At 44.3% G+C, this 26777-nt stretch overlaps 3 protein-coding genes and 1 long non-coding RNA gene across 5 annotated transcripts in view; 2 read left to right on the top strand and 2 right to left on the bottom strand.

Annotated features, from left to right (window-relative positions):
- Nucleotides 1-212: 212 nt before the first annotated feature.
- On the bottom strand, nucleotides 213-4545 carry LOC309527358 (vomeronasal type-2 receptor 26-like). Its single transcript, XM_082214140.1, has 4 exons — nucleotides 4107-4545; nucleotides 2560-2787; nucleotides 1996-2122; nucleotides 213-1214 (listed from the first exon to the last, which is right to left on the bottom strand). The coding sequence occupies exons 1-4, from the start codon at nucleotides 4533-4535 to the stop codon at nucleotides 304-306; spliced, it is 1695 nt and encodes a 564-aa protein (XP_082070266.1). The 5' UTR covers nucleotides 4536-4545; the 3' UTR covers nucleotides 213-303.
- A 412-nt stretch (nucleotides 4546-4957) lies between these two features.
- LOC309527312 (vomeronasal type-2 receptor 26-like) overlaps nucleotides 4958-26777 on the top strand; it is a 34227-nt gene continuing 12407 nt past the window's right edge. Inside the window, exon 1 of the mRNA XM_082214052.1 lies at nucleotides 4958-5111. The gene's annotated coding sequence lies outside the window, so the exon portion shown is untranslated. The remainder of the gene's footprint in view (nucleotides 5112-26777) is intronic.
- Nucleotides 10821-25215, top strand: LOC309527387 (uncharacterized protein). Of its 2 annotated transcripts, XR_014217203.1 has the most exons (3): nucleotides 10821-11033; nucleotides 21829-24104; nucleotides 24337-25215. XR_014217203.1 is itself a non-coding variant. In XM_082214209.1 (2 exons), exons 1-2 carry the CDS (start codon nucleotides 10901-10903, stop codon nucleotides 23145-23147), a joined length of 1452 nt encoding a protein of 483 aa, XP_082070335.1. In that variant the 5' UTR covers nucleotides 10821-10900; the 3' UTR covers nucleotides 23148-25215. The 2 variants fall into 2 exon arrangements, 1 of the variants encoding a protein (XP_082070335.1); XM_082214209.1 differs by having other exon boundaries at nucleotides 21829-25215.
- On the bottom strand, nucleotides 23157-26592 carry LOC309527452. Its single transcript, XR_014217232.1, has 2 exons — nucleotides 24545-26592; nucleotides 23157-24483 (listed from the first exon to the last, which is right to left on the bottom strand). It is a non-coding gene; the product is annotated as an uncharacterized lncRNA (long non-coding RNA).

Below are 26777 nucleotides of genomic sequence, written 5' to 3'. Positions count from 1 at the left end.
ATGAGGAAGTGAGAGAGCCGGGGGCTGGAGATTCACTTGGAAAAAAGAGAGGGGTGACAGTGGACATCCTTGTTCCGTTCCAAGAATAATTACAAAATTTTGGTAATGTGAATTCCCTGTGATCTATGTGATCTATAACTTCCAAAGTATTAACAAATTTTAAGCCAAATCCAAATTTCATAACTACTTCCATTAAGTTGGTTGGTTCTACATGATCAAATGAGGGTAACGATTTTTTAAATTGAAACATTATTTTTCAAGAACATCACTTCTCTACCTTCTTGAAAAATAGTATTTTAAGAATCAGAGGCTATCTTTAGTTTTTGCTGTCAGGTGCTCCTTTGTGTTCAGATCAGGTCTCAGCAACATAATGTAGCATTTGGGAATGAAAATGCAGCCCAGGAGCCCAGCACTGGAGGCCAAGATGGAGAAAACCTGAACGGCTACCATGAATTTCCCTTTGGTGCTCAGGTAGGTGGGAACAAAGGACACCCAAACACTGCAGAAGACCAGCATGCTGAAGGTGATCAGCTTGGCTTCATTGAAGGCCCCAGGCAACTTCCTGGCTAGGAAAGCCACCGTGAAGCAGATGGCAGCCAGGAAGCCCATGTAGCCAAGGGCACCATAGAACATGGCCACAGACCCTTCGTTGCATTGCAGGATGATCTCCCCAGGCTGGGAGTGCATGTCAGAGTCTGGGAATGGTGGCGAGATCCCCAGCCAGATCATGCAGATGACAACTTGGACACAGGAACAGGAAATGACAATGGAGTTGGCCAGACTCTTCCCCAGCCATCTCCTCACCTTGTTCCCTGGCTTGGTGGCCAGGAAGGCCAGAACCACAGTGATGGTTTTTGCCAACACAGAAGAAACAGCAACAGAGAAGATGATGCTGAAGGCTGTTTGTTGGAGAAGGCAAGTCCCTTTCCTTGGCCTCCCAATGAACAGGAAGGAGGACAAAAAGGAAAGCAGGAGGGAGACAAGGAGGATGTAGGAGAGGTCCCGGTTGTTGGCTTTGACTATGGGAGTTTCGTTGTATTTAATAAAGATTCCTAAAACAAAGCTTGTGGCTAAGGACCACAGTAGGGCAAGGGAAAGTAGGACAACCCCCAGAGATTCTTCATAGGCTAGGAAGGTGATATGCTTGAACACACATTGATCTCTGTTCATGTTTGGATGCTGATTTTCTGGGCATTTTTTGCAGTGGTCTGCATCTGCAAAAGAGAGAGAGAGAGAGAGAAAGTAATATCTAATAGACTGGATTCGGCCAAGCCCTGAGCAATATCCAGCCTCTTGGGACAGATTCAGTTGTTGACCAAGTCAGTCTGGGACAGCCACAGATCACTACAGGTATTTAATTAGGTTTTTCTAAACATTAGCTCTACCCCGAAGAAATTTGGGAGATTCCAGGGCTAGAGATCCCCAGCTTGGCCTCTGGCAGGTTGGGCTTCTTGTAGGCCCCTATACCAGGGCCAAAAGGAGGATCAGGGGTCTGTGCAGAAGTCTAATATCTACTCTAGGTCCATAACAATCTCCCTCCTTAAGGACCCCGGGAAAGTTAAGTCTAGTCAAAGACAACTATGGGGTGCAGCATTCATCTTGCTTCAGGCCAAGGGAGCTGGTGTTTGTCCACAGCTTTCTAGGTCATGTGCCCAGCATGACTAAACCACTTCTGGTGCAAAAGGAAACCATGACGGATGCCAGAGCTCAGAGAGAAACGGGACCTCAGCCCGTCGCGTAGTGGTTTAGACCTCCCTCCTTCACATTTGATCATATTTGTATATATATGATGTTGTTGATGATGATGATACATTTTAGAACAATATCGTAAACTAATCATAAAAAGAGATTGATGATGATGATGATTTGAACCACCCAGTTCTCTCCCATACATGAAGCATACCAGCCTTGTCCTGCCCAGAAATGGTTTTGAGAGATTCCTGACTGAACCCTTCTCTCTTCCCCAAGGCCAGCCTTTCCCTTGGAGTCACCCACCTTCCTGAGTGGAGACGGTCCCTTCTGCACAGGGAAGACATTCATAACAGCAAAGAGGCTTCCCTTCCTGAATCACCTTGACGGATCCAGGGCGACAGCTTTCCACACACCTGGAAGTAGGAAGGGTCTAGGCACAAAAACGAAGAACGTCAATGAGAATTGTTCTTTGAGGGATAGTATCTGCTGTAGCATCTAGACTATAGCTTGAAACTAAGCATTTCCCATCACTGTCCATTACATGAATTATTCATGATTAAATTCAGGAAAAAACATAGGACCTCCATTAAATAAAGTTCTGTATATGGGCCATGAGCTATTCACTACTAATAAAATTCATGTAACAACCGAAAAGCAAGGAACCCCCCTTTCCCCAGACACACAGTTTAACAGGAAGCCTCCTTTGGCACCCAGCTGAGCAGAGGAGCTGTAGGAACTATCTGGAACAACAGCCCAGTGCTGGAGTTGACAGGCAAGTGAGGGCAGCAGCACACTGAACAGGGAGCACTTATTAGAGCTCATAGAAAAGACAGCAAAATGACAGGCATCATTCCCACTCCCCGTCACCTGATTGAGCCACTTGGGCCACACAATGGCCTCCTGGTCGATGGAGCACTTCAGGTCTGGGGATCCCTGTCTGTCGATACTTCCAAACTTCACTCTGAGGACGGATTTATTGGGGAACACCACCCAGTTCACAATGTCCAAGTCGGCTGCCAGCTCCCCGTTCTCATCCAAATACACTCTGTCCATGGAAGAATTGTAGAACTGGGTGTTTCCTAGGAAAGGGTGGAGCTGGAACAGAAGCAAAGATGAGAGCATTTCGAATAAAGGGAAGCATAGGCCCCTGTTTTGCTGGCCCAGAAATGGAAGTCAGCGAGGTCCCAGCTAAGAGAGCAAGAAGAAGATACATTGAAAGAAGTTTGGAAAGCATTTATTGAATATATGGAAAATAACAGTATACAGCTGAAAACGGTGGCAGCATTAAGATAAATTCAACCACCTAAATAATGTTTGATGGATGTAAATAATGTTTGAATGGTTATAGCAAAATATACAGGGGTGTATAAGATGTAAAATGAACCATGGAAAGAGAAGAAGGGAAGTCATCAGATATTTTAGAGTTTCTAAAATGTTTATTTGGAATTGTTCGATTGAAAATTTAATAAAAATTATATAATAATATTAATAATATGGAAGCATACTGACAATCCACTTCCCCTTTGCTTAGAGCTGGTTGCAAACTCAAATAGTAATGGAGGGATCTTGTCACTTTTGGTTCATACTGTTTTCTCTCTCACACACACCCCAATCTTAAATTCCGTTCTTCACATTTCTGAAGCATTTTTTAAATAATACTAATAGAAACTCATCAGAATTCTTCAGCATTTCTGTGTGATTTTCTCCTAGTAAGCATGTTTTTGAAGGATCCTGCCCCCTTGGATTGTTTCAGAAAGAGTGTATTGCGTTCGTTTTTCCTTTCAAGGCAACCTGAATGAAATCTCCAATATGGGCTTCAGCAGGGAAAGGCAGGAGCTTGGTGGAGGGAGCAGAGAGCCAGAACAGAGTCAAGCGGGTGTGAAAGGAATAGAGATTAGAGACAGCCTGATCAATGTCTTCTCCCCTGCCCAAAATAATTCCAACTTGAGGGGAAAGGAGAATTGGGCACATGATGGGAGCAGTTGCTCGGGGAGCTGTGCAAGGAGGCAAGAATAAGAATAGCAAACAGAAATGAAAAATGTATATGTATTAAGGAAAGTTTTTTTTATATATAAATATTTTTATTGATTTTTAGCATACAAAATTATAAAACCTACCACACAGTTTATCACAAATACATTCTTCTTGGACTTCCATCAGCACCTCTGATAATCCTCCGTCTGAATCACTTCTTATGCCTTTCTTAACTTAATATTGTCTTTACATCTCTTAAGTATAGAGAAGTATTAAGGAAGGTTTAACATGGAAAATGGGTAATGTGTTTTGCAAACTTTGGGTTTTTTCCATTGTAGTTTTTTTCTAAAGGGCTCTGGGCTCTTGCTGAGATTAAGATTAACTAACTGGTTGCTGGTTGTCATGCTCAGTTGAGATGTCTGTGAAGGGAAAGAAAATACCTGCCATGGCTGTAGCCTTTGAAGTCCCATTCTCTCAGTTCCCCTCTGCTTAGATCTAGATGAATATGCAGCATTTAAGGCACGAGCCACGGCTTGCAGAGTGTTGTAGATCCTGTAGCTGTCTAGAGAGAGGATTCTTTCCAGATCATCTTGGGGAAGCCTCTCCAGTTTCCCTCTCTCTCTGCATCTTGTCCGGCCTTTCACTGAGAATGCATGCTTTAAATAAAAACAATTAAAAGCATCCTCCCAAAACTTCTTAATACCAAAGAAAAAGGGTAGAAAATCACCATATTTTGCCCCTTTACTTGTCTCAGTGAAGAAGGAAAATATACCATGGATGTGTTGGAAAGATATGTCATTATACATCAGCTCCAGGGCGACATCCCACAAAACTGTTGTGATGAAGATTTTCCCATCAATGGATTTCATCCCTATGTCAAAAAACTGTTGTATAATGAGTAGTCCATCTAAGAAATAAGCAATTTCCCCGTAGTAAACAAATACATGCACTTGCCTCCACTTGTGGAATGGAAGACGAGGAATGTATACTGCATTTGTATTCAGTCCTTGGATGCTTAGTGAGATGACAACACAGACACCGCTCTTGATGAGCACGGGTGTCAAGCTCTTCAGGAACCTCTCTCCATTGTCGGTGTCTGGTGCAAGGAGGCCAATCAACGTCCATCGGAAGTGCTGGAGCAGCTTGACAATCCCTCGGTACAGGGCTTCTTCTTTGGGGACCATCCGGTAGAAAAAAGGGAAATGCCTCTTATCATTCAGAACATGAGAGACAAAAGCATAAGTGACCTGGGAAGAGAACGGAAGATTTGGATCTTGTTTGATTTCAGTTCAAAGCCTAAATATTTCTAAGCCCAACATGAGATTGGGAAGGTCTTAGGAAGGAGGAAGGTCTATTGCAAGGACCCTTTGGTGGGAACAGTGATTTCCTTGAAGGTTGTGGCAGCCGTAAAGAAGGCAAATTTGATGCTAGGGATCAACAGGAGGGTAGTTGAAAATAAAACAGCCGATATCATAATGCTATTATACCTCTCTCCATTCCTACCTGTGGGATTTTATAGATGCCCAACATGTTTGAAATCTGGATGGAGTTTTGAGAGTCGGACCCTTCGAGAACAGCCAGTAAGTTAGTCTGTTTACCACAGCTGTAGTTTGGAAAGTTCAGCTGCCCAACGGACAGCATGTCTAGCAAAGCATCATAGGTCACCCTTCCATCAAAAAAGTTCTCATGGATGCTGTAGCCCAGGGTGATGTTGGGTAACAGCTTTTGATTCTGGTTGATCGCTTGAATAGCATACAAGAAGGAAAGGAGCTGCCAGTACTTTGTGGGTCCTTTCCTGTGGGGAGAAATTATATACATGCCAGCACTGTCCAAGTAATATTTCTGTTCTACTGCTAATATTCAGCTCTACTTCTCTTTCAAATCAGAACCAGTGAAGGCAGTGAAGGTCCTGTGTGAGTGTCTGGAGGCGGATGGAGGTTGGATGGCGGCTAACAGATTGAGGCTGAATCCTGACAAGACAGAAGTACTGTTTTGGGGGGACAGGAGGCAGGCAGGTGTGGAGGACTCCCTGGTCCTGAATGGGGTACCTGTGTCCCTGAAGGACCAGATGTGCAGCCTGGGAGTCATTTTGGACTCACAGCTGTCCATGGAGGCGCAGGTCAATTCTGTGTCCAGGGCAGCTGCTTACCAGCTCCCTCTGGTACGCAGGCTGAGACCCTACCTGCCCGCAGACTGTCTCGCCAGAGTGGTGCATGCTTTAGTTATCTCTCGCTTGCATTACTGCAATGCGCTCTATGTGGGGCTACCTTTAAAGGTGACCCGGAATCTACAAGTAATCCAGAATGAGGCAGCCAGACTGGTGATTGGGAGCAGCCGCCGAGACCAAATAACACCAGTCTTGAAAGATCTACATTGGCTCCCAGTACGTTTCCAAGCACAATTCATAGTGTTGGTGCTGACGTTTAAAGCCCTAAACGGCCTTGGTCCAGTATACCTGAAAGAGCGTCTCCACCCCCATCGTTCTGCCCGGACACTGAGGTCCACCGCCGAGGGCCTTCTGGCAGTTCCCTCACTTCAAGATGCCAAGTTACAGGGAACAAGGCAGAGGGCCTTCTCGGTAGTGGCACCCGCCCTTTGGAACACCCTCCCACCAGATGTAAAAGAGAAGAACAACTTCCAGACTTTTAGAAACAGGCAGCCCTGTTTAGGGAAGCTTTTAATGATTAACAGACCACTGTATTTTAATATTTTGTTGGAAGCTGCCCAGAGTGGCTGGGAAAAGCCAGCCAGATGGGTGGGTATAAAATTATTATTATTATTATTATTATTATTATTATTATTATTATTATTATTATTATGGATCTTCAACAGTGATTAAAAGATCCAGAAAGCACTATCATAATTCCGCTTTGAGAAAGTAGATATTTCCCCCTTGTATATTAAACCTAAGGCAAAAAGACACCCTTCTCCTACCATCATTTTCCAGAAAAATCCTGCAGAATCAGCCCAGAGGCTCATCTGTTGTTCCAGCATCCTCAAGGCGGCCAACCAGATGCACATGCAAAACTGAGAAGCACAAGAAGTCTTCCCCTACTTGAGATTCTCAGTTACTGGTACCCAGAGGCATAGTGCCTGTGACAGTGAATGGAGAACATAGCCATTGTGACTGGTAGCCGCTGAGAGCCTCATCACCCCCAAATTTATCTGCCATTGGGATCTTCTTATGTTCTTAAAGGCAGGTACCAGACAATGAGAAAGGCCCCAGAAAGTAACTGGAGATGAGTTGGATATAATGGAAATGGTAGCAAGTGGAACACCAGGAACTCCATCCCCACAAAAGGTCTTACCAATAAAAGCTGGTGGAAGGACATTGGCTAAAGATATGAGGAAGAAACATAGTGTTTGTGGCAGAGAGGACCCCACTGATGAGGTGGTCTCCTGGCCTGAAATAATTAGGTGAATCTATCTCATCCCTTTCCAAAGACAAGAGGCATTTTGTCTTCAGTTTCCCACAGTCCCCATAAGGCAGTAGAAGCAGTAGAATGAGGACCATCTTTTTCCTCCCAATAACAAGCACCTCCTTTATGTCTACTCCATTACAAAGAATTAGAAGTCTTTTGTTGTGGTGCTTGCAAGATGCAGTAACTTTCTTCTTACTAACAGAGCCCTGAAGAAGGGTCATATCTGAAGTGGAGAGAAGTCAAGCCAACCTCATTCTGGTGCAGTTATCATCTGTCCTAAATCTCAGCCCACAAAAGTTTTGGGTGGCTCAGGAGGCATATATCTGCCAGACCTTTCTGCGTCAGATCCATAACATCACGTTTAGTGGACTCAAATGTGATCTTTGGAAGCAAAAAAAACCACACACACTATCATTTTGATAATTATATGGAGAAGTAGGACCACCTCTGCAAGTTCCTAGACACTTTATGCAGCTCCACCTACAGCTGCTGGGCTGAAGAAAAACATGTTTATGAAAACTCCAAGATCTGCCTCCAAACTGTGAGATGCAAATGCCAAAGACTGGTGAAAAATACCAAGATTAAGAGTTAGAAGTTACCTGAACTATCATACGTTATCTCTGGCAGAATCCTGTTGGTTTTCTGGTTCTTTAAACAAATTTTCCCCCACTGATGCCAGCTCAGGATAGGGCAACTCTGATGAATTTGAGGGGTGGAAAAGGAAACCGAAATTGCAAGTAAAGACAGAGGCGATTCAGCAGACGTTGTTTTGTTGGTTTATTATTATTATATGTTTTGTGGTTTTATCCTGTATTTTTGTGCTGTGAACTGCCCTGAGATCCTTGGGTGAAGGACAAATGTAATAAACACCCACCCACCCAACCCCCACCCCCTGGGTTTCCCAAAAAACTTTCTGTCAGAGAAGTTCCCTTACTGACAAGGGTAGATCAAACAGGCACAGAGGTGAAGGGAAGAGCTGGCCTCCTCCTCAGAGAGGAGGGAGAAGTATGGTTACCAGATTTTTTTCAATGAATCCGGGGACACTTTTTTTTTAAAAAAAAAAAGCTGAGTAGCAACAGGGAGTCAGTAGTGGGGATGTTGAGGCAAAATACCCTGGGCCCAAGCACACATGCATATTGTACAAAGGTGCAAAGCCCTCCTTTCGCACCCTGCAAAACATAAATGCGCAGAGTTTTTTTTAAAAAAAAAACTGGGCAAAATTGCTGAATGTTAAACGATGTTGATTCAGAAATTAAGAGGTTGTTAGCTGTAATGAATATGCAAGCAAGAAAAGAAAGGTCAAAATTTAAATAGAAATTAGGGGAAGGATTTGCTGAAGAGAATTGATTAGAGATTGGAATGCAGAAAGGGGAGGTATGAGGAGGTCGGGAAAGTAAGTTCTATGAATATAAGGAAATGAAGCTATACTTGTGATTGTATGTTTTTTGCATGTATTTTTTGTCTTTTTCTTTGTTTTTTGTTGGGTTTTTTATGTCATAAAATTTGTTGAAAATTCTAATAAATATCTTTTAAAAAAATACACACAAGGCTTGGTCAGCAAGACTCTGGGAAGAAATGCCAATAATAATCTGCCACACCCTGGCCCAGGTCCCTTTTATTAAGAAAAGAACTCTTAACACAGCTAGTGTAAGACTTCCGGGTTAGCGCCATCGGTGAAATGGAGGAGTTCCTCCGATTGGAGGAACTGCCTCCGTGGAAACTGGGTCTACCCGCCACGGCGAAGGTGGGGACCCGCTAGAAATCCCAGGTGGAAGAAGCCTGGGAACGTGGGGTTTGGCAGAGCACCAGGAGCGCCTCCCCTACTCATGGGGAACCCCATTTTGGGGCTCCGGAGTGAAGTAGGGTGATCGGCGCGGTGCTGCGAACTGATTGGCTACTTTCACGGAGGGAAGCCGCATAGCCATTGCCGGAGAGCGCTGACTTTTTCCTGTCAACAATTGGACTCTAAACAAGTACCCGTGAGTAGAAACAGAAAATTGGATTAAGAAATATCTTAATTTGGCACCGAAGCGGGAAAGTTCAAAACAGGAAGTCCGCCTTCCGCTTTCTGTAAATAGACTGAAGCAAAAATCTTGTAAGCTAATAGCCTGGAAAGACGCTTTATAAAGGTCGAAAATTCCTTCATTTATAACCTTGGAAGCAGGAAAAAAGGGGGGGAAATTAAACTGTTCAAGCCTGCTGGAGAGGGAGTAAAGGAAAATAAGTTTCCACCGTCTCAAACCTGGGAACGGGGTGTCAGAGGCAGAAATTATCGGAGACGTCCATTGACTGTCAATGGAACATTTTGACAGATAGCAAGAAAAAAGAGAAACAAATTGATTCCAATGTTGCCTGTTGCATTCTAAAGAAACAAAATATTTGAAAATTGAAAGTAACTTTCTTTTGTTGGACATGATTTAAAAGGATGGACACAAATAGAAATTGTATCCTCTAGAGGGAGCTTGTCAAATTGTTGCTGCAGTTCACTTGGGGATTTCACAGCTACGAGATTAACATCGTGGGACCAGACTGTGACCTTGAATAAAAATGTGTTTGGAAGAAGTCCTGGTGCTTACTTTTTATACCCTGCCCATCTGGCTGGGTTTCCCCATCCACTCTTTGTGGCTTCCAACAATATTAAAATACAATAATCTATTAAACATTAAAAGCTTCTCTAAACAGGGCTGCCTTCAGATGTCTTCTAAAAGTCTGGTAGTTGTTTTTCTCTTTGATATCTGGTGGGAGAGCATTCCACAGGGCCGGAGCCACTACCGAGAAGGCCATCTGCCTGGTTCCCTGTAACTTGGCTTCTCGCAGGGAGGGAACTGCCAGAAGGCCCTCGACACTCGATCTCAGTGTCTGGGCAGAACGATGGGGGTGGAGACGCTCCTTCAGGTATACTGGGCCGAGGCCGTTTAGGGCATTAAAGGTCAGCACCAACACTTTGAATTGTGTTCGGAAACGTACTGGGAGCCAGTGTAGGTCTTTCAAGACCGGTGTTATGTGGTCTCGGTGGTCTAACTTCCAAATCTAACTTCCAAAGCCTTTCCCAGTCTGTCATTAATTTATTATATCCCACACCCTTCGCCCATTTTTTCATAACGCATTTGACCTGGGCCTCTTTAGTGTCCCATTCCAAAAGCAGATCGTTCATTTTTGACAGCAGTTTTCTACTACTTTCTACTATTTCTCTCTGAAATCTTGACACTTGATAACTAAATCCTTTCTTTTTATGATTTCTAAAGTTTCATTTAGTTGTAAATATTGTAACCAGTCTGTTACATTTTCTCTTACATCTTCAAAGTCCTTTAATTTTAATTGGTTGTCAGTTTCTGTTAACAGCTTTTTATATGTCGCTCAATTTATCCTCATATTTACTTTTTTCAAAGATATTGCTTCTAATAGGGAAAGCCACCATGCTATTTTCTTTTCAAATAAATAGTTTAATGGGATCTATTCTCAGGAGAGCCAGTGTGGTGTAGTGGTTAAGAGCGGTAGACTCGTCATGTGGTGAACCGGGTTCGCGTCTCCGCTCCTCCACATGCAGCTGCTAGGTGACCTTGGGCCAGTCACACTTCTTTGAAGTCTCTCAGCCCCACTCACCTCACAGAGTGTTTGTTGTGGGGGAGGAAGGGAAAGGAGAATGTTAGCCGCTTTGAGACTCCTTTATGTAGTGATAAAGTGGGATATCAAATCCAAATGCTTCATCTTCTTCTCTTCTTCTTCCCTGCAGGGCCTTTGAGGCTCCCTTTGCTTCTTCCTCTCTCCCAGGACCCTGCAGCTTGTTTTGGCTCCTTGACTCTTCAGGAAGGATGAAAGAGATGGATCCTGCAAAGCTAGCAGGGATGGAAGGGGGAAGATGGACGGTTGACCTGGTCAGGTTGTCTCCTGCATCCCTCCTCACAACCTCTGAGCGTTCCTCTCTAGGGCTCTCAGAGAGATCTGGTGAGTTCCAGGGGAGGGGAGATGGGGACATGGAGGGATGGAGCCAGAGAGGTATTGGGGCTTGCTCAGCCTGGGGGTGGGGGGAGGCAGACAGGCAGGCGGAGATTGAGAAGGTGAGCACCTTTCTGGGCTCCACCACCTGCCTGCCTGCGCCTTTGTCATCTGCAGGGAATTTGAGCTAGGAATACATCACAGCTCCCCGGCCACCACAATGTATTGGCAGCTCAAAATGTCTAATACCAGTGCCGTGATCTGAATGCCCTACCAATGTCAAAAAACTTACTGCTCCATCACACAGCAGTAGAAGCCACGACTCTTTAAAGTAACGTGATGCTGCTTTGCAGTTTGAATGCAGATGGGGCCTATGCTGTGTGTCGCCCTTTTCTTTTTGGAATAATTTTTTATTTCCTTTTAAAAACAAGGAACATATGAATAATAAATGATACAAACATGTAGACCGGGTCTTCTCATGTCATTTGTATATCTCAAAACTAGCAGAATAAATTTGCAGGAATGTCTATAACATATGGTTCATCATTAATGCTCAGTGTATGAGTTCTAGGTTCATGAATTGGTTTAAACTGGAAAACAAAAACAGGAAACAGGAGAGAACAGAGAGCATTTAGCACCACATAGCTGGTTGTCTATTCAGGAGCTCTGCCAATCACCCATTCCCACCACCCTTCTGAGTAATACCCCTCCCCACCTTCTCACTATATAGAAGGATCTGGCAACTTCTGTTTCAGTGTATCTGAAGAAGTGTGCATGCACACGAAAGCTCATACCAAGAACTAACTTAGTTGGTCTTTAAGGTGCTACTGGAAGGATATTTTTTATTTTGACTATGGCAGACCAACACGGCTACCTATCTGTAACTTTCTCTAAATTGTGAAGAATTTCTCTGGCAGTAAGACATCTGCCTCAATACATTGTGTCACTTCAAATCTGTATAACACTATTCTCATTCTTCTCTTCCACTGTGTCGAATTTCCTCTATGCATCCTAAAAATTTCTTTCTATTTTTCAATCTGCCTTTAAAAATTGTTTCTGAGAGGATAATTAAGAGTACACTGGCAAAGAGGTCAAAATGTTAATGTCAGTTTCTGAGGTAAAACATGTCACTTTACAACTCTGCACCTGTCTTTCTGGATTATTCGTGGTTTTCTGGATTTTGTGGGACCCAAACCCATTTTCTGTGGTATTTATATGTGTGGAGGTTGCCCTGGGTTGTTTGACCCTTGAGAAACATAGCTTTTTTCTCCTAGAAAAGACTCCACAAGATTCTCTGTTTAGAGTTTATACAGAACACATTACATTACTTGATATACTAAAACACGTTTACATGTGCTTATATCTAATAGATCTATATATCTATTCTTTACTGATTTAGATTATTTCTACATTTTTTTATTTATTTGTTTATAATTTTTTTATTGATTTTACAAAAAAAATTTAAACAATACAAACAAATAAAAAGACAAACAAACATGTATAGTTTCATAACCTTTTTTTTCATATCCCTTACTTCTCAGACTTCCCCATACCTCCCCTTTGTGCATCCCAATGTCCAAAATTATTTCAGCAACTTCTATCTAGATTTTATCAAACATACGTCTTACTAATTTTTCCTTCAACTCAGTCTTATGTCGCTGTAATCTCTTTTTCCTTCTCAAAACCTCGACATTTTAACATTCATCTATTTTATAATAGTTCTTAAGATAGATTTTAAATTTCTTCCAGTCTTCTTCCGCCGTCTCTTTCCCCTGGTCACGGATTCTGCCAGTCAACTCAGCTAATGTCATATAGTCCATCACTTTCATCTGCCATTCTTCCAGAGTGGGTAGATCTTGAGTCTTCCAATACTTTGCGATGAGTATTCTTGCTGCTGTCGTAGCATACATAAAGAAAGTTCTATCTTTCTTTAACACCAATTGGCCGACAATGCCCAAGAGAAAGGCCTCTGGTTTCTTAGTGAAGGTACATTTAAGTACCTTTTTCATTTCATTATATATCATCTCCCAAAAGGCCTTAATCTTCGGGCATGTCCACCAAAGGTGGTAAAAAGTACCTTCAGTCTCTTTACATTTCCAACACTTATTATCAGGCAAATGATAAATTTTTGCTAGCTTGACTGGGGTCGTGTACCACCTATAAATCATTTTTATAATATTTTCCTTTAAGGCATTACATGCCGTGAATTTTATCCCGGTGTTCCACAACCATTCCCAGTCAGCAAACATAGGAGTGGAGTTTGGAACTAACAGGGTTAAAACTCACTGGTGTCCTGTATCTGGTTCTGGGAGGAGCTGGGAGGAGCTACATGCAGAGAAGTGCGTCACAGGATGTTGTTCTGACGCTCTTCAGATCTGTCTCTGCAACGGACAGAGAAGCAGCCCAACTTAGAGGCTGCTGGGCGAGTGCTTTGGAAAAGTACAAAAATGCCAGAATGTTCTGATGGTGTCTGATGGAAATTTATTGCTCTGTAAATAAAGCTACTAGAGATTAGAACGGACTGTCTCTGGACCTGATTTATCCCTATTCTCACACGGAAGCAGGACCGCTGCCGCTACTCTGCTATCTTGCCAGGTCATTTTTTCCCAGCAGAGTTCTCACAGGGAAGAGTGACTGGACGGCAATTTATCTTCACTCTAAGAGGTTATGGATGATCCGCGTCTCCTGATAAGTGTGAGAAGGGAGGAAGGCTGCCAGCTTTGAGTTGCTGTGATCTCCTGCCAGGAAGGGCAGTGAGGAATGCTGGTGATCGGAGCCAAGAGCCAAGAGAGACGGCCGCTTCGGAGGAGGTCCAGCTTGATGGCAAATGTGTGAGTACGCTTGAAAGCCCCTGGGGGAGGAGATGGCTGCTGCTCAGGCACAGCAGGGCCATGAAAGCTTCAACATCCCCTTCGAAAGGCTGCATGGGGCCAATTGGGAGGCCTGGAGTAAGAGCATGCACTACTGGCTGGCAGAGAGGAAGCTGTGGGACTGCACCCAGGCCGATCCAGTCCATGCCCAGTCCAGTGAGAGGTCTGCAGAAGCTTCTGAAGCAGACGTGGCTGCTCTGGAGAGAGAGCAAAGGGTGCTAGCCATTTTAAGGGTCAGCGTTGATACTTGGCTGTTGCCAAAGCTCCAAGGGATGAAGCCCTGGGTCGCGTGGCAGGCACTGAAGATGGCATGTCAAGCCTCAGTGGGAGCCACACCAGAGGGGGCTGAGAGTTGCCCAGAGAAAGCCCAAAGTTCAGAGGGGGCTGGAGCTGTTTTGGGAAGCTGTGTCCATGCTTCACCACATCTGTGTGATGGACTGTGTGCTGGAGAGAGGCTGAGAGCTGGGAAGAGGAACGCAGTTGCAGGCTGTTCCTTAGGCAGCAGAGCACCCAAGAGTGGGGGTGCAAGCCGATCCAAGAGCTCTGCGAAAGCCAAAGTCTCCAAGAGTTGTTTGTGCTTTGTGGCGTCGTCCAACAGCGCTGGGAAGCATCTGCTAGAAGCCCAGGCTGCCAAGGACACCAGCTGGCGTGGAATGTCAACAAAGCAGGTTCCCAGGGCCGGTGCTCAGCAGAGGCGTGAGAAAGCTGCAGGCCAGGAGGAAGACAAGGTGCCTTATCACCTCACAGCTGCATTCGTCTCCCTGGGAAGCAGTGAAAGCCCCAGTCGGGGGAAGGCTGTGGCCATGGCAACCAGGAAGGACACTGACAGTGGGGGTGCAACCAACGCCATGGCATCTTTGGAAAACAGCCAGAGAGACACCTTTTCTCTGATCATCGATTCAGGAGCTTCGCATTGCCTCGTTAACTCCAGAGAGCTCCTGAGGAACTGCAAGACAGTTAAAACTGCACGCTCTGTTATTTTAGCAGATGGGTCAAAAAGACCACTGACTGAATCTGGGTCTTTGTTTTGCTCTTTTCTAGGTTGTGAAGTGCCAGCTTATTATGTCCCAGAACTCGCCCATTCTCTTTTGAGTGTGTCAGCATTATTGGCTATTGGAATTGATGTCTTATTCTCTAACAATTTGTGCTCTTTTTACAGGGATGGGAAGAAGATCTACAGTGTTGAGAGGAAAGACAGGCTCTTTCTGGTGGAGCTGCCCATTGAAAATGGGGCTGGTGGGAAAATGGGGCTGGTGGAAAATGTGGCTAGTGGGGAGTCCATTGATGATGCCCAAGTGCAGTGTGCTAATGTCCCACCACACAATGATTGTATCCATCTGTGGCACAGGAAATTTGGGCACGCAGCGTGGTCGTATGTGCGTAAAGCTGCAGAGAACACAATTGGGTGTAGGTTCAAGGCATGTGACAAATTCCTGGATTGTCAAGCCTGTAAGCAATCAAAGGTCACAACATGCACATACCCCAGGTCAGAGAGAAGGACCAGCAAACCCTTTGAACTGGTCCATGCAGATTTGTCAGGGCCCATGCCAACACCTTCTTTAGCTGGGTCCAAATGGATTCTGATTCTGATTGATGATTTTTCGAGACACACCTGGCTGTTTACGCTTAGATGCAAATCAGAAGCAGCTGCACTGATCAGAGATTGGATCACAGCGGTAGAGCTGCGTTTCTCTACCAGGGTGATTTCCTTTCAATCTGATCGCGGGGGGGAATTCACAGGTTCTGCGCTGCAATCGTTTTTCAGGCAGAAAGGTATCAGTCATCGTTTGACTGCCCCCTACTCTCCGCAACAGAACGGGTTGGCGGAGAGGAAGTTTCGCTCTTTACAGGAATCAGCGCATGCTATGTTGGCAGACTCGGGATTGCCACAGCGCTTTTGGGCTGAAAGTTATAAGACAGCATGCTTTGTGCAGAACAGGGTGTTCAATTCAAGTGTAGGAGACACACCGTACTTTCTGCTTCATGGAAAGAAACCGAAGGTGGACTTTCTGCACGTTTTTGGTTCGCAGGCTTGGGTTCTGGTTCCAAAGGCCATGCGCAGAAAGGGTGAGCCAAGGTCTAGGAAGATGATCTTTGTAGGCTATGAGCCGGGTTCAAAGGCGTGGCGTTTCGCATACCCTGCTGGCGACCAGTCTAAGCTGCTTATTAGCGGCAGTGCTGAGTTTTGCGAGCAGAGTGGGTGGAAACGTCTTCACGGAAACCCAGATGTTCTGTCAGACTCAGGTGATGAGGAGGAGGAGGACGAGGCTGAACCTGTTGCTGAGGCGCACGGTCAACAGCCACAGAGTCCAGAGCAGGGATCTCCAAGGCAGAGGCCTCAAACCTCTCCAAAAGGGAGTCCCAAGACCCCTCCACAGGTCTCTGTAAAGTCTGAGCCGAGGAGTGAACCATCCTCGCCAGCAGAACCAGCTGTACGCCCAAAACGGCGCAGCAGGTCAGAGGGGGAGGTTTCTGACACAGGAGATGGTAGGGCTGATCCAGGTGAATCAGGCACAGGTCCAGAATTCACGCTGAGGAGGTCAGCTAGGTCAACCAAGGGTAAGCCTCCTGAAAGGTATGAAGCCACTAGTGTTTGGGTTGGTGTGGCTAGGTGTGAGCCTGAATCCTTTGAGGATGTTCAGAAGTTGCCTCAGGAAGAAGCTAGCAAATGGCGTGAGGCGATGCAGAAGGAGATGAACTCAATGAAGTCTCTTGGTGTGTTCTCACTAACTCAGCTGCCGGCTAACCAGCGAGCTGTTAGTTGTAGGTGGATTTACCGCTTGAAACCCACAGAAACGGGAGAACCACAGTACAAAGCGAGATTAGTGGCACGTGGATTCACACAGAAAAAGGGTGTCCACTTCACAGAGGTTTATTCGCCGACCTCAAGAGCGGAGACTTTGAGAATGTTTTTGGCGATAGCAGCACAGAGAGGTTGGAAGGTGAACCATTTTGATGTAGATGTTGCCTACCTGAATTCAGATCTCCAGGAGGAGTTGTACATGCTTCCTCCTCCAGGGTTTGAAGTCAGTGAGCAAGGAGTCGTGTGGCGGTTGCACAAATCCATCTATGGATTACGCCAATCTGCCAGGAATTGGAATATGTGCCTACATGAAGCCTTAGAGGAGCTAGGTTTTAAGAGGTCTGTTGCAGACAGTTGCCTGTACCTGAAGAGGTCAGGAGAGACACAGGAAGTGATTCTTGTCTTTGTTGATGATATCTTAATGATGGCACAGACTAGTGAGCAGGTGAAGAAGTTTGCTAGGGAGCTTGGAAAGCGGTTCAAGCTGAAGCAGCTTGGGGATGTCAAATCCTACTTAGGTGTTCAAATAGCGAAGACTGAGGATGGTAGTTTTTTGCTTTGCCAGAAGGGTAAGATTGAACAGTTGCTTGAGAAGTTCAGGATGTCTGATTGTGCAGGTGCCAGGTCACCCATGGAAGCTGGATACGTAAAGGAATTTCAGCAAGTAGAACGCGCTGCGTTCGAAAATACTGAAGTGTTTCAGTCAGCCCTAGGGAGTTTGTTGTACTTGTCTCAGTGGAGCAGACCAGACATTGCGTTTGCTGTCAATCTGCTCAGCAGAGAGGCATCAAGCCCCAGTGTGCAAGCCTGGAATGGCATCAAGAGAGTTCTGAGGTATTTGCAGGAAACCAAAGACTTTTGTCTTAGGTTGCCAGCTCAAGGAGAAGTGAAGCTGACTTGCTTTGTGGATTCGGATTGGGCTAACTCTGAAGACCGCAAATCAGTGTCAGGCCTAGTGGTGAAGTTTGGAGACTCTGTAGTTGGGTGGAGGTCCCGGAAGCAAAGTCTCATAGCGCTTTCATCTACTGAAGCCGAGTTCAGTGCACTATCAGATGCTTGCAGAGAGCTGGAGTTCTATGTGTGTTTGGTCAAGGAAATCTGTGGAGAGAATTGTCTACCCGTTGTGGTGCATGAAGACAATCAACCTTGCCTCAAATTGGCTGAGACGGGGCAATTCAAGGCGAGGACCAAACATTTGGACATACGTTTCCGGAATGTATGTCAGAGCGTTCATGAGGGGCTAGTTGCTCTGAAATACTGTCCCTCAACAAAGAACCTCGCTGATGGTTTCACAAAACCATTAACCTTCCAGAAGCACGAGGAGTTCTGTGAGGGTCTGTGTATGGGGAAAGCATTGTTGACTGTTGTCTCCAGATGCAGGACAAGAGGGGGTGTGGAGTTTGGAACTAACAGGGTTAAAACTCACTGGTGTCCTGTATCTGGTTCTGGGAGGAGCTGGGAGGAGCTACATGCAGAGAAGTGCGTCACAGGATGTTGTTCTGACGCTCTTCAGATCTGTCTCTGCAACGGACAGAGAAGCAGCCCAACTTAGAGGCTGCTGGGCGAGTGCTTTGGAAAAGTACAAAAATGCCAGAATGTTCTGATGGTGTCTGATGGAAATTTATTGCTCTGTAAATAAAGCTACTAGAGATTAGAACGGACTGTCTCTGGACCTGATTTATCCCTATTCTCACACGGAAGCAGGACCGCTGCCGCTACTCTGCTATCTTGCCAGGTCATTTTTTCCCAGCAGAGTTCTCACAGGGAAGAGTGACTGGACGGCAAATTATCTTCACTCTAAGATGTTATGACCAATGTCCTGAGCCCACTTAATCACAGCTGATTTAACTGTTTCATCTTGTGTATTCCATTTCAGCAGCAAATTATACATTCTTGACAAGTTCTTAGTATTGGGTTCTAACAGTTCAGTTTCTAATTTTGATTTCTCCACCTGGAAGCCAATTTTCCTGTCTTGTTTATACACCTCCATTATTTGATAATAATGGAGCCAGTCTCGTACTTTAGGTTTCAATTTCTCATGACTCTGTAACTTCAACTTATCTCCATCTTGTTCCAAAATTTCCCAATATTTCGGCCATTTGGCCTCCATATTGAGTTTTTTCAGCACTTTAGCCTCCAGAGGTGACAACCATCTAGGGGTTTTGTTTTCCAACAGATCTTTATATCTTATCCAAACATTGTATAAAGCTTTTCTGACAATGTGATTTTTAAAGGCCCTATGCACCTTAATTTTGTCATACCATAGCTATGCATGCCAACCAAATACATTATTAAAACCTTCCAAGTCCAAAATGTCTGTATTCTCGAGGAGCAACCACTCTTTCAGCCAGCAGAACGCTGCTGCTTCGTAGTAGAGCTTTAAGTCCGGCAGGGCAAATCCCCCTCTTTCTTTTGCATCCGTCAAAATTTTAAATTTTATTCTGGGTTTTTTGCCCTGCCAGACGAATTTCGAAATATCCTTCTGCCACCTCTTGAAACAATCCATCTTGTCAAGGATTTGCAATGTTTGAAACAAAAATAACATTCTAGGCAATACATTCATCTTAATAACTGCAATTCGACCTAACATTGACAATTTCAAATTTGACCATATTTCTATATCTTTTTTGATTTCTGACCAGCACTTTTCATAGTTGTCTTTATACAAGTTCAAATTCTTAGATGTCAAATGAACCCCTAAGTATTTCACCTTCTTCACCACTGTCAAACCTGTTTCATTCTGGAACTTCTCCCTCTCCATAACTGTTAAATTTTTTCCCAAAACCTTAGTCTTTTGTTTATTCAATTTAAATCCGGCTACTTGACCAAATTCTTGAATTAACTCCAACACTCTTTTTGTACTAGTGTCTGGCTCTTGTAAAGTAAGTACTAAGTCATCTGCAAAAGCCCTTAACTTGTAATGTTTGGCTCCGACCTGTACACCTTTAACCTGCTGGTCATCTCTAATCATATTAAGCAACACCTCCAGAACAGAAATAAAAAGTAATGGGGAAATTGGGCACCCCTGTCGTGTCCCTTTTTCTATCTTAAAGTCTTCAGTTATCACGTTATTTACAATCAACTTAGCTTTTTGCTCAGAGTATATCGCACCTATACCATTCTCAAATCCCTGACCTACCCCCATCCCATGAAGATTCTTTTTCATAAAACTCCAAGAAATGTTGTCAAAGGCTTTCTCCGCGTCTACAAAAATCAAAACTGCACCTCCAGTAGTTCCAAAATGTCTATTATGTTCCTCACATTATCTGATAAATGCCTTTTTGGGAGAAAGCCTGCTTGGTCCTTATGAATCTTTTCCATCAAAACTCTTTTCAGTCTTTTTGCCAAAATGTCTGCAAAAATTTTATAATCCACATTAAGTAATGATATTGGGCGGTAGTTCTTAAGTTGAGTCTTTTCAGTCTCTGTCTTTGGTATGAGTGTAATATACGCCTCTTTCCACGACTATTTCTACATTTATCCCATTTGTTATTCTAGATAATAAGCTACACTCAAAAAACCAAAATAATTCAATATCAAATAATACTGCTACATGAGGCATGAAGAGTGAATTACAAGTGCATATATATATATATATATATATATATATATATATATATATATATATGACTTTACAGACTTTTTCTGAGGCACATAGCAGCATAAAACAGGCAGCAGGTGCTCTCACAGAAAACCTCTCTCTCACTCGACAGTTGAGAACAGACCTAACAAAAAACGGCCTTCTGGAGTGACAGTCACTTTTTCATAGCAACTTGGAGGCAACATTCACACACACAGTTGCTAGGGAAGTTGAGGTAATTTCTGTCAGGTTTGGGTTTCTGTTTTAGCCTCTGCCCATTTTTTAAAGAGAAGACCAATGTTAGAGTTGGAGTGGATTTCATGATTGTGGCAACAAAAATCTGTCCTAGAAAAGAGCCAGACTTTCTGAACCTCTGCTTCTCAAAAATACGTCTGTGAACAGAACAGAACAGAACTTTATTAGCAAAGCCAACAGGCCACAGCTATACAAGAATTAGAAATAAAATAAAATAAACATAAAAAGGGAATAAAAACAAACAAAAGGAGGTCCGTCAGGTGAACACGTCTGTCACTCAGATGGTGGCCCTTAATTTCACAGCTCTCTCGATGAACCTTGCGACCTTCTCAGTTGTCTGACTGTCCGTATCAGATAAGAGAAAGAACAGTATAATGTCTTGTGGACGGCTGGGGTTGGGGAGGATGAGTGGAGTAATGATCTCATTCCTTAGGTCTCTATAAAGGGGGCAGGATAAAAGGACATGGGACACTGTTTCCATGTTGCCATCTCTGCATGGGCAGAGTCGTTTTTCGAATGGAGTCTTTTGATAACGACCTTCGAGTACGGCAGAGGGAAGGACATCCCATCTAGCCAATGTAAAGGCGCGTCTATATGTTGGGATGGTTAATTTAGACAAATATGAAGCTGGAAAATCAAAGTGAGCGGGGGGAAAGTAAGTATACCATGGACATATTTTCTTTAGGATGGTCAGGTTGTTTTGCCGTTCAATATCTTTCAGGCGCTGGCCTATTAGGCTCTTTGCTCTACTGAGGCCCATTGGTAGTAAGGATTGCGAATGCAGACCGCATGTAAGGAGTTTTTGATGCACAGTTTTGAACCACATGCTTTTATAAGGGTCTTGCATTACTAGAGGCAGTAGGCCGGGTGGATTTAAGTTAAGGCGAAGCCAGTAGTTGAATGTTCTTTGCCAGCTCTGAGTTTCTACAGATGGAAGGCAGGCCTCGAGTCGTAAAACTGCGTTTGGGACACAGGAGGGGACACCGAATATCTGCCTTAGAAATTTGGACTGAGCAATTTCAAGACTTGAGCAGTGGTTCCCCGTCCATATTTGTGCCCCATACAGTAACTGCGCCAGAGGTTTTGCCCGAAAGACCTCAAGGGCAGCTGGGATATATCTGCCCCCCTTCATGTAAAAGAAGCGTCTGTGAATGCTGGTTGACAAAGGCCATGACCTCTGTAGAAAGACCTCACATCTTCTGTTCTTCCTCTTTCACAAATGTTCATTAGCATTGTTCCATGATTGGGGGCTCCGTTTCTTCCTGAGGATCTAATTAGTTACTGTCTTTGTTGTAGGTGGTGATGAATTGGAAATGAAGAATGGGGGAGACCATGACAAAATCCGCACAGTGGAGAAGCCATATCAAAATTGGGAGTATGGAGAGAGCTCCAGTCAGAGTTCCCGTTCCCATCAAAGAACTCACAGTGGGAAGAAAGGCTATCAGTGCTCAGAATGTGGGAAGAGCTTCAGTGGGAAGGGCAGTCTCACTTCGCATCAAAGACTTCATACAGGAGAGAAACCTTACCAGTGCTTGGAATGTGGAAAGAGCTTCAGTCACAGCACCCATCTCACTTCCCACAAAAGAATTCATACTGGAGAGAAACCCTATCAGTGCTTGGAATGTGGAAAGAGCTTCAGTCAAAGCTCAAATCTTACTTCCCATCACAGAATTCATACCGGGGAGAAACCCTATCAGTGCTTGGAATGTGGAAAGAGCTTCAGTCACTGCACCAGTCTCACTTCCCACCAAAGAATTCATACAGGAGAGAAACCCTATCAGTGCTTTGAATGTGGAAAGAGCTTCAGTCAGAGCACCCTTCTCATGTCCCATCAAATAATTCATACAGGGGAGAAACCCTATCAGTGCTTGGAATGTGGGAAGAGCTTCAGTCAGAGTGGGGTTCTCACTTCCCACAAAAGAATTCATACTGGAGAGAAACCCTATCAGTGTGTGGAATGTGGGAAGAGCTTCAGTCGGAAGGACATTCTCGCTTCCCATCAAAGAATTCATACAGGGGAGAAACCCTATCACTGCTTGGACTGTGGAAAGCACTTCAGTCACAGACATCATCTCGCTTCCCATCAAAGAATTCATACAGGGGTGAAACCCTACCAGTGCTTGGAATGTGAATATAGCTTCAGTCAGAGAACCCATCTCATTTCCCATCAAATAATTTGTACAGGTGTGAAACCCTATCAGTGCTTAGAATGTGGAAAGAACTTCAGTCAGAGCAGCAGTCTCTCTTCCCATCAAATAATTCATACAGGGGTGAAACCCTATCAGTGCTTGGAATGTGGAAAGAGCTTCAATCACAGGCAGAGTCTCACCTCCCATCAAATAATTCATACAGGGAAGAAACCCTATCAGTGCTTGGAATGTGGAAAGAACTTCAGTCACAGCCACAATCTCACTTCCCATCAAAGAATCCATACAGGGGAGAAACCCTATCAGTGCTTTGAATGTGGAAAGAGTTTTCGTCTGAGTGGGGATCTCACTTCCCATCAAAGAATTCATACAGGGGAGAAACCCTACCAGTGCTTGGAATGTGGGAAGAGCTTCAGTCACAGAAGCAGTCTCGCTTCCCATCAAAGAACTCATACAGTGGTACCTTAGGTTAAGAACTTAATTAGTTCTGGAGGTCGATTCTTAACCTGAAACTTTTTTTTTCTTTTAAAAATTTTATTAGTTTTTACAATATCAACGACAAACAAAAACATAAAACAAACAAAACATAACAAACATAAATCATAACCTTATTGAAAATAACAGTTATTTACTTTGGAAAACGACTTCCTCGTTTCCCCTTAGTTGAATTTCATTGCATATCCCTATAACGGTTTTCCAAATCCCAACTTTAATACCCTTTAAATTAAACATTAACATCTTTAAATCTTCTCCTTCTTGTATTAAACATATTATTTTATCAGTTAACATAAATACACTCCTAAGCCCATTAAGTATCTGGACGCTATTTTCAGTTATTTTAGCTTAACAAATTTAGATAAATAAATCTTTCTTGGTCAATTCCAACCTGAAACTCTTCTTAACCTGAAGCACCACTTTAGCTAATGGTGCCTCCCACTGCTGCCACACTGCTCCCTCGCAATTTCTGTTCTCACCCTGAAGCAAAGTTCTTAACCGGAGGTACTATTTCTGGGTTAGTGGAGTCTGTAACCTGAAGCGTCTGTAACCTGAGGTACCACTGTACAGGGCATGAAGCGTATTAGAAATTTGTAAACAGCTTCTCTTCCAAGAGGCGTCTAGCTTCCCTTGAAGAAATTCATGTGATTGAGCAGGTGGTTGCTGAAGAACTCCAGGCATGCCTGGAGGATGGGGACCATTTGGATCCATTCCAATCGGGAATCAGGCCTCATATTGGGACTGAAACTGCCTTGGTTGTGCTGGTCCATGATCTCCGGCACTCTAGGGACAAAGGTGAAAGGTGCTTCCTGTTTCTGCTGGAGCTCTCAGTGGCCTTTGATACCATCGACCACGTCATCCTTCTGCACCGTCTAGCGGAGCTGGGAGCTGAGGGTTATACAGTGGTTCCACTCCTTCCTCCTGTGCCGTGTTCAGAAAGTGGGGGGGGATCAGTGTTCAGACCCCTGGGCTCTCACTTGTGGGGTGCCTCAGGGTTCCCTCCTCTCCCCCATGCTTTTCAACATCTATATGAAGCCGGAGGGAGAGATCATCAGGGGGTTTGGGCTGGGTGTTCATCATGATACCCTGCTCTAACTCTCTTTTAAATCGGAACCAGTGAAATCAGTGAAGGTCCTGTGTGAGTGTCTGGAGGCGGTTGGAGGATGGATGGCAGGTGACTGATTGAGGTTGAATCCTGACAAGACAGAAGTGCTGTTCTTGGGTGACAGGGGGCGGGCTGGTGTTGAGGACTCGCTTGGGCTACTGCAACACATTCTATGTGGGGCTACCTTTGAAGGTGACCTGGAAACTATAATCCAGAATGCGGCAACTAGACTGGTGACTGGGAGTACCTGCCGAGACCACATAACACCGGTCCTGAAAGACCTACATTGGCTCCCAGTACGTTTCTGGACAGAATTCAAAGTGTTGGTGCTCACCTTTAAAGCCCTTAACAGCCTCGACCCAGTATACCAGAAGGAGTGTCTCCACCCCCATCCTTCTGTCTGCACTCTGAGGTCCAACTCCCAGGGTCTTATGCTGGCTCCCTCACTGCAGGAAGTGAAGATACAGGGCCTTCTCGGTAGTGGCATCCGCCCTGTGGAATGCCCTCCCACCAGATGTCAAAGAAATAAACAACTGTCTGACTTTGAGAAGACATCTCAAGGGAGCCCTGTTTAGAGAAGCTTTTAATATCTGATGAATTATTGTATTTTAATATTTTGCTGGAAGTCACCCAGAATGGTTGGAGAAACCCAGCTAGACGGACGGGGTATAAATAAATTATTCTTATTGTTTTTACAACTTTCCCATGCAATATGGGAATCCACATCCATCTGAAGTTCAGGAGCAGTTGGACAATCCCCAGATTCTGGGCATCTACATTTGGGGCCATCTGGTAGAAAAGGGGGAACTGGGTTTTTTCATGAAGAGTCGGAACAGTGTATCCATAACTTGCCCAGGACGCAAAGGAAGAGGTGAGTGCCTTGCTGTGGTTCCAGGACAAATCTCAGACAGTTGACCAACTACAGTCCCACACACACGCACACAAAGAACAAGACAAAATGCTGACCGTGTAGAATGGGAGGAGGTCTTCCAGGAATGCCTCCAGAATCTCAATATTTTGTGGGACTGAATCACATCCCAGAATATTAGACTAGGGACTCTGCTACATTACTCAAAAAACTATGTTTTGAATGCATTGTAAACAAGTAACATGGTTTTTAAAAGCAGTGGTGGGGTGGCATAGGGCATTTGACACCAGTGTTGAGTGCTCCTGCTTCCAGGTTCCATCCCACCCTCACCTTTGGGAGAGTCCAAAAAGGAAAGAATGAAAAGCCCATGGCAGAGGCACAACTCCGTCTTAACACCAAACCAGCCATACCTGTGGGATTTTGTAGATGCTTGTAGACACAGGTGACATATGTCTAGAAATATCAGCTTCGGCATCTTCAAGAACAGCCAACAGGTTATTCCTCTTCCTGGCTCCCGGTGGAGTACAATGTCAGATTTCAGATGCTGGTTTTGACCTTTAAAGACCTTCATGGCCTAGGACCCTCGTACCTATAGGACCGCCTCTCCCGGTATGGCCCATGGAGGACCGTAAAGTCTATAAATAGCAACACCCTAAAGGTCCCGGGCCCAAAGGAAGTTACATTAGCCTCAACCAGAGCCAGGGCTTTTTAAACACTGGCTCTGGCCTGGTGAGACCAGGGCCCTGCAGGATCCGATTTCTTTCCACAGGGCCTGTAAGACAGAGTTGTTCTGCCTGGCCTTTGGCTTGGAGTCAATTTGATTCCCTCCCTCTCTTTCTTTTTTCCTTTCTTCTCCTGAAATGAGGCTGCATTTTAACGTTTTAATGTTGTATTTTTATTTATTTATTTATTAATAGATATTTATTGAAGATTTTCCATTTTAGTAAATTAAAAAGCCAAAAAGAAAAAGAAAAATTAAAAACATATACAGTTTACAATCCTTATTTGTCAGTAACATATTTCCCTGACTTCCCCAAACCTCCCCTTCTTATGTTCCAATTCAAATTGTTAGCTCAACAAGTTCTTATCCCCAATTTTTTAACCTTTTTATGTTTAATTCATTATAAAAAACCGATTTTACCTTATAAACATCAAAATTTATACATCAGTACTCATTCTTAAATCCTTTTTCTAAAGTCGACCCAAATTCCCTTGCACGAATTCCCCATTTTTCATACAAATAACAAAACAGAATAAAAATAAAAAGACGAATTATAATTATACACCCTTTGGATCCCCAAACCCCACCCCATCCCCTTTCCCGGTTTCAATCCCCAACAAGTGTCCATCAGTCTTAATCTACTATCAGCCTGGGGATCTCACGTCCGAGGCTCTTAATTGTCTCTCAGTTCCTCTCTGCCAGTTTTTTTTGATAGTCCTTAATGTTAAACACAAGGACGCGGGTGGCGCTGTGGGCTAAAGCCTCAGCGCCTAGGGCTTGCCGATCGAAAGGTCGGCGGTTCGAATCCCCGCGGCGGGGTGCGCTCCCGCTGCTCGGTCCCAGCGCCTGCCAACCTAGCAGTTCGAAAGCACCCCCGGGGGCAAGTAGATAAATAGGTACCGCTTACCA

Source organism: Podarcis vaucheri (assembly GCF_965113315.1).
Source record: "Podarcis vaucheri genome assembly, chromosome: 2".
Lineage (NCBI taxonomy): Eukaryota > Metazoa > Chordata > Lepidosauria > Squamata > Lacertidae > Podarcis > Podarcis vaucheri.
Note: the sequence above shows the minus strand (reverse complement) of the source record. Positions and strands in the feature narration are given on the sequence as shown.

Bases quoted from the DNA above. Each gene is read 5' to 3' on its own strand.
- LOC309527358 (XM_082214140.1), bottom strand. From the start codon at position 4,535: ATGAAATCCATTGATGGGAAAATCTTCATCACAACAGTTTTGTGGGAT. The intron at 2,788-4,106 runs GTATTTTCTTTC...CTTCTGTTCCAG, and splicing joins AAAGGCTACAGCCATGGCAG to CTCCACCCTTTCCTAGGAAA. The intron at 1,215-1,995 runs GTGGGTGACTCC...TCTCTTTTGCAG, and splicing joins GACCGTCTCCACTCAGGAAG to ATGCAGACCACTGCAAAAAA.
- LOC309527387 (XM_082214209.1), top strand. From the start codon at position 10,901: ATGAAAGAGATGGATCCTGCAAAGCTAGCAGGGATGGAAGGGGGAAGA. The intron at 11,034-21,828 runs GTGAGTTCCAGG...TCTTTGTTGTAG, and splicing joins AGGGCTCTCAGAGAGATCTG to GTGGTGATGAATTGGAAATG.